Source organism: Pygoscelis adeliae, unplaced genomic scaffold, assembly GCF_000699105.1.
Source record: "Pygoscelis adeliae isolate BGI_AS28 unplaced genomic scaffold, ASM69910v1 Scaffold88, whole genome shotgun sequence".
In the NCBI taxonomy this organism is placed as follows: domain Eukaryota; kingdom Metazoa; phylum Chordata; class Aves; order Sphenisciformes; family Spheniscidae; genus Pygoscelis; species Pygoscelis adeliae.
The window spans coordinates 1984631-2004488 of record NW_008825616.1 but is presented as its reverse complement, the minus strand read 5'-3'; the positions used below and the strand labels follow the sequence as shown (position 1 = coordinate 2004488).

The window sequence follows — 19858 nt, the reverse complement described above, 5'->3', positions numbered from 1 at the left end:
TATTATTATTATTATTATTATTATTATTATTATTATTATTATTATTGTGGTGCTCAGTTGCCGACTGACGTTAAACCATGACAGATGCACACACTTCTAAACAGACTTGGTTAGATTTTAGCGCTGAGTGAATCCATCGAAAGAAAGAAAGCGCCAATCTTTGCACCAAATCCAATTGTATTGTCCCACATCACTTCCTGGGATGTGGTTTTAATTGCATGCATCTTCAAGGTTTTCTTCTGGTCCACAATCAAAAAAGAAACATCTACATCAAATTCAGGTATTCTTCCCTCATAACCCTTTCAATCAAGACAGAAGCAAGGAAGATAAGAAAGAAAGTACGGGGTAATATTTTCCACAAAAATAACTAGCAGCCAGGACAGAAATGTATGCATTGATGATTCACCAGCATACACAAACTACTGGAGACCGATCTGAACTCACACTCGAAATCGTATGTGTTGTGCAATTCCTCATGAAGTCATATGGGCAAATTCTCTCAGCGAAGCCATGTCTTGTATAGATGTGGCAGAAAAACTCTGTCCCAGCAGAGATGGAAACTACAGATCCTTAGCGTGGAACTACAAACTCCTAAAGAGTGCAAGGACTGTTGTATGCTTCTCTTGTTCTTACATCCTTTTTCTTAATAACCATTTCTGGTCAAAATAAGGGAAAGAATACTAGTCTGAGTGGACTTTTGTCTTTCCCAAAGCATCCAAACACATGCCCTTAATACTGACCTTTAAGAATAAGTACTTAAGTTCTGTTGCAGACCCATAAAGACCAAGGCTGGAAGTAAATCTATGTCACTAGGAAGCTTTCTTTATAGCTACAGCAAAAAAATATGTAACCAGATAATCCCTCACCTGTGACGACAATCTTGAAGGTCAGTTTCTGGCCAGCAGCCTCGCAGGTGTACTCCCCAGCATCTTTCTTCTCTACCTGGCCCACCACCAGACAACGCGATTTGCCCTCCGACTCCACCTTGAACTTCTTGCTCGAGGTGATCAGTTTCCCCTCCTTGTACCATTTCACATCGGTCTTCTCCTGGGCCACCTCGCAGCTCAGCGTGGCGTTTTCTGATAGTGCAGCTTTCATCTCTTTCTGCACCTTCTCCTTGTTTGTAAACACAACTTCTGGCTCTGAAAAGAGAGAGAATTTCAGAGTGCCTCCAAGATACTCTAATAGTTTGAACACAACCGCATGAGTAAACCAGCGGAATTTAAATACTGGCTCCATCACTGCCTGCTGAAATGGAATTTGCCAAGCCACGTAATTTTTCTCTCCTTCAATTTTTTCAGGATGTAAAACAGAGATGCAGCAAACTCACTCACCTGTGACATCAATCTTGAAGGTCAGTTTCTGGCCAGCAGCCTCGCAGGTGTACTCCCCAGCATCTTTCTTCTCCACCTGGCCCACCACCAGACAACGCGATTTGCCCTCCGACTCCACCTTGAACTTCTTGCTCGAGGTGATCAGTTTCCCCTCCTTGTACCATTTCACATCGGTCTTCTCCTGGGCCACCTCGCAGCTCAGCGTGGCGTTTTCTGATAGTGCAGCTTTCACCTCTTTCTGCACCTTCTCCTTGTTCATAAATGCATCCTCTGCTTCTGTGGGGTGGAAGAAGCAGTTTAAAAATCACACGTATGTTCATGCTGTCCACAATGTTCACAACCACATGCAAAATCCTGCTTACAAGACCTTCCCGCAGCTCTGTCATTTTGGAATGGTCCCACTCACAGCTAAGATACACTCAGGCAAGGCATGGCCCTCTGTGCACCCTGAGGACAACACATCAGCCATTTCTGAGCAAAATGAACCAATGCCCCAGGAGTTAAGCTTCCTCCCATCCCCATGGATCCACAGGAAATCTGGCTTTTTGTTCCTCAGTGCAATGCACAAATAAGCACCCAATCTCATCCGCCACTGGGACTCCAGTGTAAGCCTTGCCCACTCTAGGTACTGCTTGAGCATGATTCCAGACCTATTTTCTTACACATCTGGGAGCTGGCCCTACCTTTATCCCTATAAAGCACAACAGCATATGTAAACTCGTTTAATTTTCTTTACTCTAAAATTAGCAAACAACAAGGACTGCTGAGTGGGATTCATCTCCCGGATGAAGACATCTAGCTACAGGCATCTGTGTGACAGTGGATGAACACAAGCTGGTAGCCTGATCTCCCTCACTACTCAATGAACATCTAGGCCAAACAGACCCTGGAGCCCAGAGAGTGATTAATTTTGCTCTGTAGTAAAGGGAAGTCACGGACCACTCTGTGATGAGAGCCAACACATCTCCCACCTGTGACGACAAGCTTGAAGGTCAGTTTCTGGCCAGCAGCCTCGCAGGTGTACTCCCCAGCATCTTTCTTCTCCACCTGGCCCACCACCAGACGACGCGATTTGCCCTCCGACTCCACCTTGAACTTCTTGCTCGAGGTGATCAGTTTCCCCTCCTTGTACCATTTCACATCGGTCTTCTCCTGGGCCACCTCGCAGCTCAGCGTGGCGTTTTCTGATAGTGCAGCTTTCACCTCTTTCTGCACCTTCTCTTTGTTGACAAATGCATCTTCTGCCTCTGAAATAGGGAAACATCAGGGAAAAAAATACTGAAGATATAAATAGCTTGTGACAAGAAGACATCACGTCTAAAGCTATTGGTAGAACATGCAGACTGCTTTCTGGTGAGTTTCTGTGTTTTGTTTTGGGTTCTGAGTGCAGACGTTGGGCAGACACCCTACCACTCTCCACCACGACTCTGCTCTGAAATGCACTGACAATCAGCTGCGTCACAAAGTTGTTCTGGTTGCACCAACTTCTTGGGATGGAGAGGTGCAATCAGTACTTTCCTCTTCACGGTCTGTTTCTACAGAGGTGGGTGGCTCCCAAAGTTTTTTCAGGGATGGAGCTCCCTGTCTTACAGATTCTATACTGTTTTACATGGAAGATACATAATAATATTCATTTTTCTAAATATTCCCGAAATAGGAAGGCTGGGCCAAAGAATCTTCTCTCACCTGTGATGTCAAGCTTGAAGGCTGGAAGTAAGTCTATGCCACTAGGAAACTTTCCTTACAGCTACAGCAAAAAAAAATATGTAACCAGATAATCCCTCACCTGTGACGTCAAGCTTGAAGGTCAGTTTCTGGCCAGCAGCCTCGCAGGTGTACTCCCCAGCATCTTTCTTCTCCACCTGGCCCACCACCAGACGACGCGATTTGCCCTCCGACTCCACCTTGAACTTCTTGCTCGAGGTGATCAGTTTCCCCTCCTTGTACCATTTCACATCGGTCTTCTCCTGGGCCACCTCGCAGCTCAGCGTGGCGTTTTCTGATAGTGCAGCTTTCATCTCTTTCTGCACCTTCTCCTTGTTTGTAAACACAACTTCTGGCTCTGAAAAGAGAGAGAATTTCAGAGTGCCTCCAAGATACGATGTTGCGCGATCCCCTTATCACGGCTTACAGGTAACACTGGAAACCAAGCCTCTGACTTGACAACACACATCTAAAGCTATTGGTAGAACATGCAGACTGCTTTCTGGTGAGTTTCTGTGTTTTGTTTTGGGTTCCGAGTGCAGACGTTGCGCAGACACCCTACCACTCTCCACCACGACTCTGCTCTGAAATGCACTGACAATCAGCTGCGTCACAAAGTTGTTCTGGTTGCACCAACTTCTTGGGATGGAGAGGTGCAATCAGTACTTTCCTCTTCACGGTCTGTTTCTACAGAGGTGGGTGGCTCCCAAAGTTTTTTCAGGGATGGAGCTCCCTGTCTTACAGATTCTATACTGTTTTACATGGAAGATACATAATAATATTCATTTTTCTAAATATTCCCGAAATAGGAAGGCTGGGCCAAAGAATCTTCTCTCACCTGTGATGTCAAGCTTGAAGGCTGGAAGTAAGTCTATGCCACTAGGAAACTTTCCTTACAGCTACAGCAAAAAAAAATATGTAACCAGATAATCCCTCACCTGTGACGTCAAGCTTGAAGGTCAGTTTCTGGCCAGCAGCCTCGCAGGTGTACTCCCCAGCATCTTTCTTCTCCACCTGGCCCACCACCAGACGACGCGATTTGCCCTCCGACTCCACCTTGAACTTCTTGCTCGAGGTGATCAGTTTCCCCTCCTTGTACCATTTCACATCGGTCTTCTCCTGGGCCACCTCGCAGCTCAGCGTGGCGTTTTCTGATAGTGCAGCTTTCACCTCTTTCTGCACCTTCTCCTTGTTGACAAATGCATCTTCTGCCTCTGAAATAGGGAAACATCAGGGAAAAAAATACTGAAGATATAAATAGCTTGTGACAAGAAGACATTACATGTATTTTGTGTAGGTGCTCTACAGGATCATTTCCTCTAAGTACCATTGCTTTGCTGTTCTTTTTATCACATAGAGCAGTGCACCCTCAAAACATAGTCCATGTAATTATCATACCTCTCTGACTAGTCTTCACGAACAGCTCAACTGCCTCATTTTCAAATTTCTTATAATGAAGACAAAAACAAATTTCCCCCTTTGTGTCTTTATGATATTTCTACACCCCACATTTGGAACTAACCAAATATAACACAATTATGAGTTGCCACCTTCACTATCACATTATTTACAGGAATTTACCAGCATCTCGGTATTTGAGGTTAAGACTGGGTGCTGTTCAGAAAATATCTTGTAACTCGATCCCAAAGAAATGACAAAGATACAGTTCTTAATATGGAAAAGTACTTGGCCTACATTATACATAAAACTGGCCTATAAAATTTGAAGTACACTTTTCTTTCCTCAGAAATCTCAAATTTTTCGGAAAACTGGCCATAGGGAATCTTCTCTTAATACTTAACACAAGCAACAAGAATGAACTGTTTAAAATAACTTTCTTCCACAGAACCACTTAGAACGTCCATCTCAACAAGTGGAGTTGGCATCAAAAGGATATCGTGTGCGATCAGTAGTTAGTTAGGCGTATGCATTGAAAAGATTCAATTGTCACCTTGCTAAGTAGGACTGACTGATAAATTGCACCTTTTACCTATTTCTTTAATGATTGTTTTACCTGGTTGTCCTTTACCAACAATTGGTGTGGTCACTGTTAGCTTTTATATTAGTGTACATTTGAGATGTGGGAGGACAAATAGACCCTAAATAAATGGGCTGCCACATTTTTTTTTTCCCACTGATTTACCCTAAGAAATAACTGCACAAGAAGTGTAAAATGTTTCTGGTATGCCTACATGATGGACATCACAATTCAACAACCGTCCAGCATTTAGCATAGGCGGCCTATGCCTATTTGGGTCTGAGGTATGTACTTGAGCGTTGAAGTCCATGATTTCACTGATACAGGAGCACAAGCTCCAAAGATAGATGCTGGACTAGCGAGTGTATGGGGTTGCCATTGCCCTTCGGTTGCAGTGCAAGCATGGAAGATAATTCATCCACTCAGCTTCGGGTTACCTGGTCAAGGTTACCTGGCAGGCTCTTGGTTCTCCCTGGCAGTCATGGTGAACCCCTTCTGTAACCTGTGCTACTGCCTTCCTCCCCCCAGACACTCTCTGCAGCCTCCTAGTGCCATCCTTTACTCCCCCTTGATGACTTTCTCCTCTGCATACAGTTTCTGTCATGTCTGTACTCTGAGTGGCAGCAGCTGCCTGGGAGGGGAAGGAGCAGGGGTAAGTTGAGGTCAGGGTCCGACACTGCTGACCGTGGCACTACACGCCATCCTGGGAGCCACATCGTAGGCTTGCCATCAATTTTGCACAGTCCGTGGAAAGAGAGGGGTCCTGCAGGGAGCCAGCCGAAGCAGGAACCCAGCTTACATGCTTTAAATTTGAGCTCCTCTGTTTATATTGGCTGTAGAAGGGGTGTAAGGAGGTGTCATTATCATTAAGGTGTCATTAACAAGGCAGCGTACATGGCCTGGGCGATGCAAAACTCCTCAAAGGCACACGTCAGCCCACTGCAGATTAAGCAGCATTTTGATATCTAAAAGAGCTCGAGCACACACCATGGTTTGCATTCAAAACTGGTTGCAAAAATGTAAACATTTCAACTTCCAGCTACAACTTGGACTGTGAATATGCAGGGTGCACTAAACAAATGAGTTACAAACCGGTCTGTGTCAATGGGTGCTGTATTTAAAATGTCAAGTTAGCAGGGCAGGAATATTCCAGGTGGGTTACTCACTTGTCCTCTGCATTCTTGCCCTTTAATATAAACCATTTTTATAGTGATAGGAAATGTGGCTAAAACTTTTAGTCAGCTTACAAAGTGATTTACATGAGCCAGTAATTTGCCTTAGAAACTTATTTTAAAGTTAAAGAAGTATTCAGTGCAGATGACACTTTCAACCTCAGCTGAAACTGGTTAGTGAAGTTCCACTGGAACTGAAGAAAGCCATTTTCAGGACATGCAGCTTTCGCCAACTTCAAATAAGGATTTCACTGCATACCATGAATCTTGAAATAATGAGATTTCAGAATCGGCTCTTTTGGCTACACGTCTAGCCCAGTCCCAAGGTGTGCAGCACCTGCTTCTTTTTATATTAAGCCAGAAAGCTACAGCTGCATCCCAATACTCAACACTGAGCATCTAACCTTCAAGCTGTCCTTAAATAGGGAAGGTTTTGTGCTACCAGTGGAGCCCTGGAGCACAGGAACCCTGAAAAGCTTTCTGAGTGCAATGGTAACAGGATAAATTAAGACCCAGAAAGCCACTGCACTTTGGGATAGTCTAGTAAGATGAGGATTTCTGCAGCAAAAGAGCCAACCACTCAGAGTACTCATAATCCCTCCTGACTTTCACACTAGATTGTTTTCCAGTGAGTGCTGGACTTGCATGTCATGTTACAGTTGTACACATGAGAAATACAGCAACGGTAGCTAGGCAAGCACTCTCCACTTACAACAGAGGGGGAAAGGTGTTACATTACCCTGCGCAGCCGTGAAGTCATCCGGTGTGAAAGAGCACTGAAAACCTTTGGTTTCTGAGGCAGACAGCTAAGAATAGTCCTCAGCTAGAGAATTCAAGTGTAAAAATCACTAAATTTGTGTGTTTTCTGACTACGCCTCTGCAGTAATGTATGAACTGGTTTCAGCAGCTGAGCATCAACTTGGTTTATACCAATGGTCTTTCTATCAATGTCCATGTTGCATTTTCTCCAAAAGATGCCTCTCAGATCTAGCCTTACCGTAATCCATCCTTCACTGAAACTGGCAGTTCCCTGAGGCAAAAGGATGAGCTACACAATTCGTTGAAAAAGAGCCAAAATGCCCCAACTCACGCCCTGCGTATGCCACGCAGAGTGGAGACACATAACAGCTGATGGCTTACAATATATGCTGCGGGGAGCAGCAAAGCTTTATGCTATAGCAGCAGTTGCGCATTGCACATAGAAGATGGAGGGAGCAGAATGCCCCAAGACAGCGGGAGAGCAGTAAAGACTGCAACCATTACAAGGGAGCAGCACTCGAGCTATGCCCTGCAAGGACTTCAGGTCTCCAGCACGGCTGCAAGCAGGAAAGTCAATAGACTCCCAACGCAGTTGCTCTTCTACATAGCTGATGAAATGCCAGACCTCTGCCAGCATCATGGTCCCAATGTGTTTGATGCCGTAAGAAAGCAGAGGAGAAAATATATTCCCTGTTCTGATCAGCTCAGAATATGAGACAAGAACTGTAACACCAGAGAGGCGTTTGACTGCAAAGACAGTGGAGTGTTATGAATATGAACAAAACAAACCCAAACCCTTCCTTATCATCCAATTCAGAAATGGTTACTCAGAATGTAGCTGACATATCCATGGCTGCCCGGAGCCTGAGATAAAATTTACTGGACCTCTTGCAAAATATACTGAGACCAAAGAAATCTCTAGTGTAGTCAGAGTGAAAGAACAGCCTCAGTATTAAATCCTCAGACTCCAAATCATGTTGTTAAAGGAGAAAAATGCAAATACAAATAAACATTCCTGGACTCATGACTGGTCATTACAGAGGTAGAAATCTCAATGAACAGTCGTCACCTTTGGATTCAGCACATCGCAGATATGTGCAATGCAGCTGCTACAAAATTTTTAGGACAATACACTACCATCAACTCCCAAACATTCTCAATGCAGGCACAATAAAGTAGGGATCTTGCAAACACTACTGTTTAAATATCACTTGGTAGACAAGTATTTGCACCACTTCTCATAGCTTTACAAATCACAGTCGGGTACCCAATGACAGATGAAAGAAGTGGTAGGGGAAGAGCTGAAAGAAATGTTGCTAAATACAAATCATAATTCCAGTTGCACATATCTATATCCATTTCTGTTCATCATCCACAAAAGTTTCATGGTGCATGGAGTTTTGAGGCTGTGCTCACATATGGTTTTGCACAGCCAGACTGGGGAATAATTGAAGAAATTCTCTGTTTTGGGAGAGAGGACATTGTGTAGAGTAAAGATGAAACAAAGAGAGAAGGAAACAGTGACTTTCATGGATGAATAGCAATAACAAGAGGAGGAATACCAATACTGATGATCAAATTGGAAGAGGTTCTTTAGCACAATGCCTGCTAACGAAAACTCTTGATTCACTATCTGAGCCTAAAGGAGTTGAGGAGCTGATATTGCTATACCTACACATAACCCGTAGATCTGCCCAGTCCTACACAACCTCACTTAAATGGTAGCTTAGACCAATGTCAGAAAGTATTTAACAGCATTTCTAATATTTTGACAGAGAAAAAAGGAGAAAAAACCCAAACACAAAGAAAAGGCAATGAAATATGTCTCCCACCTGTGACGACAATCTTGAAGGTCAGTTTCTGGCCAGCAGCCTCGCAGGTGTACTCCCCAGCATCTTTCTTCTCCACCTGGCCTACCACCAGACGACGCGATTTGCCCTCCGACTCCACCTTGAACTTCTTGCTCGAGGTGATCAGTTTTCCCTCCTTGTACCATTTCACATCGGTCTTCTCCTGGGCCACCTCGCAGCTCAGCGTGGTGTTTTGTGTCAGTACAGCCTTCACCTCCTTTTGTACCTTGTCCTTGTTTGTAAACACGTCTTCTGTCTCTGTAAGAAAGCCACAATAGTCACACATAGCTTTTTGCAGTTGTCTTCTCCAGTGCTTAATCAAGTTCCCCCTATTTCACTACACTTGACCAGTAGTATCATGACAGCTCATTAAGACAAGAAGACACCTTCATCTCTATTTTGCTGACAGGAGGTGAATAGGGGTATGGGAATTCTGGGATAAAGTTTAAAAACTGAATTTGAGTACAGATTTGAACCTGGGACTCGGAGCATCAATGTGCACAGCCTGAACCCTCCTCCCTCTTCTTTATTTTTCTCTTCCTATGTCTCTCCAAGCTTCCAGTGAATCCAAAGGGAACAGTCCTCGTATCCTCATAACCAGGAACCATTGCTCTTTTTCTGCCTGTTTGGGTCACTCAAATTCAGTCATTCTCCATCTAATCAGAGCTCTTCAAACACCTCCCCCTTCCCTTTTATCTGTCCCTGCACCTCTGTTATGGCCTCGCACTGTGATTCTGCAGGAGTTTTTCTGCAGACACACCAGCTAATTGTGAGAGGTGCAGAAGTGATCATCCTTGCCCACCATTTTTTTGCGGTTACTACTAGTCACGGATACAAAAGTGTGTGTATAAAATGTTGATATGACAAGTGGCTGAAAATCAAGCCCTATGGCTGAAATATTTCACCCCAGAGAGGTTGCAAAATGATCATCCTAATGTAAGATACTACCCAAAATGGAATATTCCTTTAACTTTGGCATTTCTAGCATTTTCTCACCTCTGACTTTGACTTGGAATGTTGTTCTGTCATCCTTTGTTTCACAGGTATAGCTCCCTTGGTCTTGCTGTGTCACCTTCTTGATGATGAGCTTGCGATGTGTCCCCTGGGAGATGACTGTTGTCCTCTGGTCCTGCTTCACCTCAGTTTGATCCTTCTTCCATACCACGGCTCCGCTGGCAGCTGACACCTCACACACCAGCTCAAGGTTTTCAGAAGGACTGACTGATATTTCTGGAGTTGTTTTGGGCTTGTTGACAAAATTAACAGCTTCATCTGAAAAGAAAAAGAGAAAGCAGTTTATGCCTTGATCCAGGCTTATCAGCACAATGGTAAGATACAGTAATGACTGGTCGTTATTTCATTGCCAGTCACGCTTGGGTGATCAAGTTTCACCTCTGGAGGTCTAAATGTACATGTGTGTGCATGGTAGTATTGCAATGTAACTATGACAGAGTGTTAACAGTTACGGCAATAAACTGTGGTTATGAGTCAGAAAAGGCCCTCCTAAGGTACAGCAGCGTTATCTCTACCGGGGAACTCATTGTCCAAGTTTTAAATCAGCCAGAGAGTTGGTACATAATGGTCTCCAGTTTGGGAGCTGGGTATTGATGAATCCTTTATACTATATCAGCCTAGTAGGTCTACGCTGTGGCATTAATACTAGCCTTATTAAGTTCTAGACAGATGTGGATCTATGCCGGCCTGGATTCATAACCAAAATCCACCTAACTGATATGCATCCATTTTCTGTCCCCCTTTCAGAAGTCAGGCATGAAAGCTCTTACAGAGCACAGACGCGGTGGTTTCTATTACCAGAGTTGTATGTGCACAGAGCCATGAGCAGAACCTGGCCCAACATCATGAGACCATAAAGCCTGACATGTGCTTTAATTCACAGCTCCCGTCTCATCAAACACATGAATGTTGATGCTTGACTTCCTGACAGATGGTGCAAACTCCTTCTCCAATCTTCAGATAATTGCTCTCGGTTACAGTGCAATCACATTCATCTCTCCTACATCCTTCTGGATCTTTTAAATCAAGCTGAGATGCCCTCAAGTTGCTGACGCTTTAATCACCACTCCTTGTTTCTGATTTCAAGCAAGCTCTAGGGAATATGTATTGATGTCCAAGTCCACAAAAAGCTTTGAAAAGATCTAAGAAGTCTCAGAAAGTCTTGTTAGAAGTGATGAGGAGCCTTTTTTTACATGTTTCTGAGCCCATTCCTGCAGCCCCATGTTCACAACATCAGTCCAACTGGACTAGTTCTTCCCCAGACCAGATCAGGATCAACTCCAGGAGGACTAAGTTAATATATTGAGCCAGCAGTGTCACATCTTTCTGCTGAAACCGATCTTCACAGTAGAGAACTCACAACTGCTCACAACTCATATAGCTCAAGCAGCAGAGGTTCCTGTTTCGATACCTCAGCTCAAACTCTGCTGCCGGCACAGACTGGTGGCCACACGTATGAGCCGTGCATGCACACACGCACACAGAGCGTGTGTCACGTACGCAGCAACAATACAGCATTTTTATCAACTCAGGTTTTTTGCAAGTGTATTTGTAAAGGTAAAGGCGAAGGCAACTAAGTAAGCGGAGACAGGCACCTTGTGTGTAAAATGTGGGCAAACCTACCCGACACACCCTGTCCCTAAGCTAACGAGCGATATTTGATGAGCACGTCAGGTATTTCATACCCTTCATTCCACCAAGCCAGCCCTTGCCTGAAGAGCAAGCTGATGGCTGTCAGTTATAACCAACCTTAGCTTAGGATTGCATTTTTTTTAGCAGCAACTGTTGCTTTCAGTCACTGAGTATCCCAAGGACAATTGCTATGCTACACCCATGCCAGGCACATCTGTGGCATGAGAGAACAAATATTTCATTAGAAATTGTAATCATTAGGACGGATTTATTTTTTAAAAATTAGATGACTAAGGAAGGATAGTCTCTCCAGGGTCCTGCAGTTCAAGGTTATTAGGGTAACTCATTACCATAAAGACAGATTACTTCCCTGCCCTAAGACCATCCCCTGACTGTGCAGCGCTTCTTAGCACTCTGGAAACTTTATGGTGACCCTAGCTAAGGTTTTGTTAACAGACTGTAACTCAATCCTTGTTCATTAAAAAATTCATGGATATACGGAGTTACTTAGCAGATACCAGTTTTCTTTGTCTGAGCCATGGGATGTTTTGTCATAGGAGTTACAGGTGAGATTCACCTAAGCTACACACGGTCATCAAAAAGTTAGGTATCCAGTCTCAGGCAATCACGCAGGCTTCCTCTGTACTTGATGTTCAGACAAAGGTAGCTCCAGAAAACTTTTAAAATCCATCTTAGACAGCTCTGATCAGACAGTATAAATCAGATGGTATAAATTGCCTTTTGGGGGTACGTTTCACGCTGCATGAATCAGTTTGGATAGAGCCTGGTTGGCTCTTCTAGACCAATTTTCCAACGGGTAAAGTCAGGGACTATGAATTACACTCAAAGCGAAATTGCATAATGTCGGATTCTCAACCAAAGAGAACTGGAGGCAGAATGCAGAATGAATACCTGAGCAAACACCGGTTGCAAACTGGAAGCAGTCCCTCTAGCTCAGTAAACCCTGTAGCAATCCCTCGAGACCAGTGCTAGATTAATCAGCTCTGATGAGTTTTTAGTTTGCTGATGGACAGCATCATGGTAACATGGATGTACTGCTACAGGTGACAAGCACTCAGTTGTTACTTCTCTTGAATTGCATTGCACTGCAGCAGGTAGACACACCACGAGGAGCTTTCAGTAGAGTTTCAATTTCTAACTTAGGACTGAGTTAAAAATTAGGCTCCAGACATGAGCCAGAAAACCACTTTTAGAAGAAAGGCTCCCACCAGGCTATGCAAATTGAATCAGTTGAATTTCACAGGTATTGAATTTCACAGATAAATTCTTGTGTCATTTTATACTCTGGCTCCATCCTGGACTGGAACGCATCAGTGACAAGCATTTCTGTTCTGGGTTTGACCTGACAGCCACGTGCTTTAGCATGTGCTTTATGCTGACGGGCATGTGCCATGAACTAATGGCTTCGCTTACAGTACCGCAGGGAGATGTCTCAGAGATCACAGTGTCCTTTGGGAATAGCAGGAGATGCTTAACTCTCAAAATCAGCAGTTAAACTTGTCAAAGGAGGACACAGGGCTTTCACAGTAAGATTTTAGGACCACCTTGGTCAGGAGGTTCAAAGACGATGTATATGCTGAGGCAATCCCTGAGCTAAAAGAATAAAGGCCAGATGTGGCTCTCAGCCTGTTCAGCCAGAGGGGTGTTTGAGTCTTGACTCCAACCCGAGTAAAAGCTTGTGCTTACTTGAATACATAACAGCATCGTTATATTATTTACCCATATTGTGGATTTGCATAGGGATCACAATAGGGGTCAGTCTCTGAAATAGCACTGTGTAATCTTGGCCCAAAAAACTGGCAATCTACAAGGTAAGACACGTATAATGAACCGAGTCCTGAGTTTCTAACACAGACTCTGATCCCACACTTGCATCCCGAACTTACCTGAGACTTTTAAATCGAAAATAAGAGTGTCATCTCCAATTTTGCATGTGTATGTTCCTTCATCTTCTTTCGTCACAGCTGAAGCCACAAGCTTATGCAGTTTTCCTTTATCTTCCATGGTGAATTTCTTGCTGGCTGTGATTTCTTTGCCATCTTTGTACCACTTAACCATGATGTTGGCCTCAGAGGTCTCAGAAACAAATTCAGCCTGTTTTCCAGAGACAGCCCTGATAACTCCTCCGGTTTTCTCTTTGTTTATGAAGCTTGCAAGTGCTGAAAAAAATATAGACACACAGCACTGGTAAAGAATTGTGTGGACATCAGTAAATATATACAACACTTGCATCTACATTAGGTGTTAATTTATCATAATACCAAATATGCATGTTTAATTATGGATCAAACTACTAGATTCTAATGCAGAAACAGCCAAAATCCAGCCTTTATAAACCATATACCTGATTATCATACATCCAAAAACCAGAGCACATACAACGCAGGAGGCTGAGCCAATGGGAGAGGAAGTCCTAGGCAACAGGGCTTTAAGAAAATACCGGGGAGAGGTGAGGAAAGATACGACACAAGCAGATGGGAGGGAAAGCAATGAAGGTTATTCAATCATTGTATTGTAACCACCTGGCAAATAAATCGACTCTAAAAGAGGTTAAAATGTAATCTAGATAAATTAAATTATATTACATTAAAAATCTACACAGATATCACATAGGACTGAAATGAAAAGAAATTTCTTCCTGGAAATTAACTGGAGCATAGAAGGTAAATAATAAATCTGGCACCATATTAACATATAGCGGAATAATTGAGTCACCAATTACCTCAACGCAAAGATTCAAAAACCCACCAACATCTTAGCTAAAAATATGAGCCTAAAACCACAGTCCCATTTTACCCTAGATAATGGAATTAATTCTCAAACATCTTCTTAACATATTACTTTAAAACAACACACACAATCAAGTCACTTTGTTGGGACTGATTGTAGTGCTACTTTAGTAGCTACTAAAAATACTAAAATCAAAGCCTTGATCGTGTACGCATTTCTTCCTTAATTTCAAGAACATGCTTGCACAATACAAGCTAACAACTCTCTGCAGAATGCCTGGCAAAAGGAGTTATTAGCTTTCACTGCTGATACTGCGACAAGCAGTTACGGTCCATGGTCTGGACCAGCTAAGCATGACTCTCTCAGAATTTTGCTCCAAAAGCGTTATTATCGGTGCTACGTCCCAGTGCAACACATAGGGGTTCTCCTTTAACTCAAAGACCCTTTCCACAAGGATGGAGTTTGCATTTAGTTTCCTTGCTTTCAAGTACATTAGATTTCTTCAAGTCTGTGGTAGTGCTTTTAATTACAGACAAATATTGGGTAGGGAACCAATATTCACCAGCTTGTACAGTGGCAGAGCCTGGAGACCTAAAAATGAAGAGTGACTTGACTTGCCAAGCAGTACACAAAGAAAGAAAAAGAAAAACCCAGTCCCAAATCTCCCCCAGTGTAAGACTAAGAAACACCCAACGAGCAAATAAACAGGGAAAAGGAAGGGAAGGACGTGACGGTGCAGCCAAGGGCCTCTCCAGTTCTGGTCCTCAAGGGACTCTGTTCCATCACCAGCTTCTGGCAGGGACAGGAGCTTGCATTTTACCTCTCCAGGTCCCGACCAGCCCTGTTTTCTAGGGTTTACCAAGTCTGTTTATTAGAAGTAATATCTATAGGTAAAGTCTTACCAGAAGCATTTAAACCAGGGAAAGCTTCCTTTTTTCCTGTTTTTTCTTGGGGCCCCTCTTTCCACTTGTTTCTCTAATGACTCGTAACGGTGGAGCTTTCCTTTCAGTAGGACAACACCGCAGCCCTTCTCCTCTACCCAGCCACCTACGCCCATGAAGCCTGCAGGGGCCAAACGCTGCTGAGACCTCTCCTTCTCCACCAGCATTACTGAAACTCAGCCCGCAGGTTAAAAGGTTTGGGAGGAAGAAGAGGGAGATGGGTTCATTCATGCACCTTCCAATTCCTTAGAAAACCAGAGTGGAAAATACAGCCACGGCAGTCCGAAGGAGACTTCTCAGATGTCCCGTTTCAACACGGGCGGTCATGTGTCAGAGGACGCCTGGCACGTGAAGTCTCATGGCAGTGGAAGGACTGCAGTGATAAATGGCAAGTGCATTTTCTAGCAGGGCTCTTTTGGGCAGGAGGCCCAGCGAGTGACACGCCTCTGGCCATGGCTCAGCACGGTGGCCTCTTGGCAGCCACGTGATGCTCATGTGCCAGACACAGCTGACCTGCACATCAAATGATTCACCAGCTAGCTGTGTTTGATTTACAGGAGAAACAGATAAAAGGTGGCGATGCTGAAAGGTAAAATACTGGGACAGCATTTGTAAGCCTCATCCTACAAGGATGAGATATATGAAAGCTGATTCTCCAGGAATCAAGCTACAGACAACAGATGTTTAAGTTACAGCTTGTCAACACAGATTTTAAAATAATAGCATTGATTACTCATTTGATAGTCACATTACGGTGAAAAGCACATGGCAATGTCCATCAGCTAATTCAATTAAATCTGTGGGTAGATCTGCCAGTGTGAAAAATCATGCTAAAGAGGCAGACAGAAAGAGAAGAAAACCAAAATTAAGAACAGCTGCCAAGCGCAGACAGCAAATTCCTCCCTCCATAAATGTAGTCACATTTTTAAATTATTTTTTTCAGCTCTCTTCGTGCCTCTTGAGTTTGCTCTTTGAGAATAACCAAGCAAGTAAGTTGTCAAATGCAAAACACATACATTACTCTGGGGCTTTGCTGTCTCTACAGAGAACAAGAAGGGCAAGAAGCCAGTGGAATAAGATGATGAAGCACCTCATACGTACTCCGTGTAGAAGCAGTGTGATCATTGCTGGGAAGGTGGTGAGGGGTGAGTTACGGGACAGAACACAGAAATCAAATGGCTTTGCAAAGTGAACGTGCCAGTTCAGAGCAAAATAGCTACGGAGCTCACCCCAGACAATGTCTGACAACAGGCTAGACTGTCTTGGAGTCAGGTTTTGTACTCTGAACCTCAGTAGACATCTAGATGATACCCATGAGGAATGATCTGGGGATACACTGGGGCTTTTCAGCCAAAACCTGGTCCCACTCAAGGCAGAGGAAACTCTCCTATGAACTAGTTCATAAAAGCTTGCACGGATGGAAAGGCTTGTAAGACGGAGGCTGAATGCTGTTGGTTTCAGGGTAAAGGTTCAAGACTCCACGTCTTGCTCTGGGCGTGGATGTGCCCACCAGCAAGGTAGCAGGCAATCAGGAGGGAAGGGGCTGCCATGAAAACAAGAACAGTCAAACAATGGGGCAGCTATAAAACAGTACTGGTTCAAATCTAAAACGGGAAATATTAAAAGAAAATGATGTTTTGCTGTTTGTTCTACGCTGCCCTCCATCTGAATACCTTGCAAATAGAAATGAGTCAAGCCATCCAGTGTGCCCTGGAAAGGTCTGTTCTTACTCACCAGGGTATTGACAGAAAACAAAAAACAACAAAATAACAAAAGAACCCCACAATGCCAAGATGATCTTGGTCCATCAGAACTTTAATCAGAGCTGAACTAGCTCCCTAGTGACTTGTCTGATATCACATAGCAAGTTTAGGGCAGACATGGGATCACATGCATCATGTCCTGCCCCTGTGGGTGAATTTCTTCATCACAAGAGCACCTTTTCGCTACCCACCATTCAGTCTCATGAAGTAACAACACGTCAATTTGAGTGAAAGCACAGCTCTTACCACTGAGACAGTGTTAGATCCCAAATTTAGTCCCAAGTTCTCCTACTCTGGGACTACAGACACTGTCAACTCTCGACTTTGATGGGGAGTTACCACAACTCCCTGCACCGCCTCTGGAGCGCTCCCTTTCTGTCCCTTGATGACTCTATTGGCTTAGGGCAGGAGCGGGCTATTAATACAGAGCAGCCCAGGCAGTCACATACCTTTCACTGAAAGCTGATAGAGCATTTTATCCCCTTCACAAATGCACTCATAAACTCCAGCATCCTCTGCTGCAGTGTTGCGAATTTTCAGGATGTGCCTCTTCCCCACAGTTTGAAGCTCATATTTTTCACTGGCCTTGAGCTCTTTCCCATCCTTCATCCACTTCACAGTAGCCTCTGTGTCCGAAAGCTCAGCCTGAAGTTTGGCCTCCTCCCGCAGCCGAGCGGAGACCTTTTCTATATCTCTGCTCTTGTTGGTAAATCTCACTGCAGCACCTGTCAGGAGCAAAGGCCTTGTTATTTCAAGTTATATCAGGTTAACGTGTCCCTGATATGTGTCTGCTGTAGACCGTGACATCTTTGAAAAAGTATTAGGTCCTGTTCCTGCCCTCACACTCACATCAATACCAAGCAATTTTTTCTAGTTCAGGAGACCCAATCTGGTTTTACCGCCAGAGTCACTAAGAAAAAAAACATGCACAAATGTCTAATGATTAATAATATTCTAAACACGCTTCTGCAGAGATTTTCACCCAAAGTCAAACACATCCTTCCAGAATGAATAGATATTCATTACCTTTTGCCATACAATGTGGGTAGATACAGATCTTACCGTCATTTCATAGAGGAAAGCTGAAGCACCCAGCTCTCACTGCTAAATCGAGTTACATGATACTAACTTGTACATCACACACGTCTGTGGTAGACTAAAAAACCTCCAAGAGAAAAACTTTGTTAATAATTAATGCTCCTTGACTTTTGAAAGACTCCACTACAGTCAGAAAGACTAGCCAAACCTGGAGCTGAAATTACTGGTCTAAGGTGACTCAGTGGTAGATCTGGTGACAGAATCCACTCAGTGATGGTTGTAAACTACAGAAATTTGTGAGCTGATGTTAAGCAGTCCAGTTCAGATACCAAGCAGCTGTCTAGATCCACAGATTCACTCTGAACTCTGTGCTATCATGGTTAGGTCATTACCAGGACACACATTAGGTCATATGATGCAATTTCAGGTACTTCCTACAGTCCAGGCATCAGTGAAAGCCTCCAGACCCGGCTCTAATCATCAGGTCACAGCAGCTGCCCCTTGACTGGAAGAAGAAAGGACGGTGGTCAAAGTAAATACCTTTCACTCTCATCTTGGTGCTGGTGTCAACATTATTGGCAACAAATTTCACTTCTGCTCCATCATCATTCTTGATGACATTCTTTACGATTAGGGTATGAGTAGTTTGGGTTCTCTTAATGATGTAGGTCTCACTTTCCTGTAAGGCTTTACCATTAAGGTACCAAGTGCCGGAACATGTCGTCGTGAGGTCAATGGTAAACAGAGCGTCCCCTCCAGGTACAGCTTCAACAGTTGTCAGGGGGGTTTTCACAGCTGGGACTGGTTCTGGGATAGAAGAACAACATGTATCTGAGACCAAAGGACGCAAGACTGCCACGCTGGAGAATAGTCCTTCCTAAGAACAAAGCTCTTGGGGTAAACAAGACATGAGAATAAAATCCTGCAGCCTTATACAATTTGCATGCACTGAAGGCAATGCACGGTTGGTCAACAGGATTTGATTTCTACAGCTGCAGGTAACTGACCTCTGGCATTAGGGCAAGTCCTTTTTCTGCAGGGAAAGAACAACAGGCATATTTTACTTATTTTTTCCCCTAAGATGTTTAAAGGCATAACAAGCCTGAACCACCAATGAATCAAAGGAAGAAGCAATCCCATTGCTCACAATAATTCTACGGGCACATTGGCACCCTAGAAATAAAGTAAACCCCCCATATTTCTCCTAGTAACTCTACGATTAAAGAGAGTGATGATCACCCATAAATATTCTCTAGGTGCAAGTTTGATATCTCATTTATATACTGAAAATTATATTATAAGCCCACCTCAATTTTTCCTTTCATACCGGGTCTAGAAGAAGCGTTTACAGGCTTAAGGTCCATTGCAGAGACCTCTGCCTCTCACGCAGCCTGATGTGAGCTATCGGAATATAAGCATACTCGCAGCTTTATCACAGAAACCCAACCACCATCACGTTGGCAATGGTCAGTGGTTGAAACGAGAAAGGTTTTGCTATGCTATTGCTCTATCCCCCTCAAAGTCATGGGATACATCTTGAGAGCACCCACGTGGCAGATCAGCACAGACTGACCCATTTTATGACGGTTTTGTGCTCACCGAGGTGCACGCTCCCTGGGAACTCCAGGTAGGGGCTCTGTCCGTAGGCGTTGACTGCAGACACCCTGAACTGATAGTCAGCCTCTTCCGACAGGTTGCTCACCGTGAACTCTGGGGCAGGGACATGAGACTCATGGCACCTCACCCAGGCAAAGCCAGTTAGTTTCTTGCGTTCCACAACGTAGCCATCGATTGGAATGGGGCGGTCCATCTTTGGAGGGGACCATGCTAGCATCACTGAGGTTTCTGTTTTATTTTTCACCACAGGGTCGGCTGGGGGTTGGGTGGGAGGGTTTTTAGGAGCTGCACGACAGGGGGGGGGG

At 44.0% G+C, this 19858-nt stretch overlaps 1 protein-coding gene across 1 annotated transcript in view; it reads right to left on the bottom strand.

The window, feature by feature from the left end:
- The window catches only part of OBSCN (obscurin, cytoskeletal calmodulin and titin-interacting RhoGEF), a 203829-nt gene that overhangs the window by 158698 nt on the left and 25273 nt on the right, over positions 1-19858 (bottom strand). Inside the window, exons 5-15 of the mRNA XM_009333308.1 lie at positions 19536-19838; positions 18477-18743; positions 17348-17623; positions 13351-13623; positions 9794-10069; positions 8780-9055; positions 3977-4252; positions 3121-3396; positions 2306-2581; positions 1335-1610; positions 867-1142 (exon numbers count right to left, since the gene is read on the bottom strand). Coding sequence (XP_009331583.1) covers positions 867-1142; positions 1335-1610; positions 2306-2581; positions 3121-3396; positions 3977-4252; positions 8780-9055; positions 9794-10069; positions 13351-13623; positions 17348-17623; positions 18477-18743; positions 19536-19838 — 3051 coding nt within the window. The remainder of the gene's footprint in view (positions 1-866; positions 1143-1334; positions 1611-2305; positions 2582-3120; positions 3397-3976; positions 4253-8779; positions 9056-9793; positions 10070-13350; positions 13624-17347; positions 17624-18476; positions 18744-19535; positions 19839-19858) is intronic.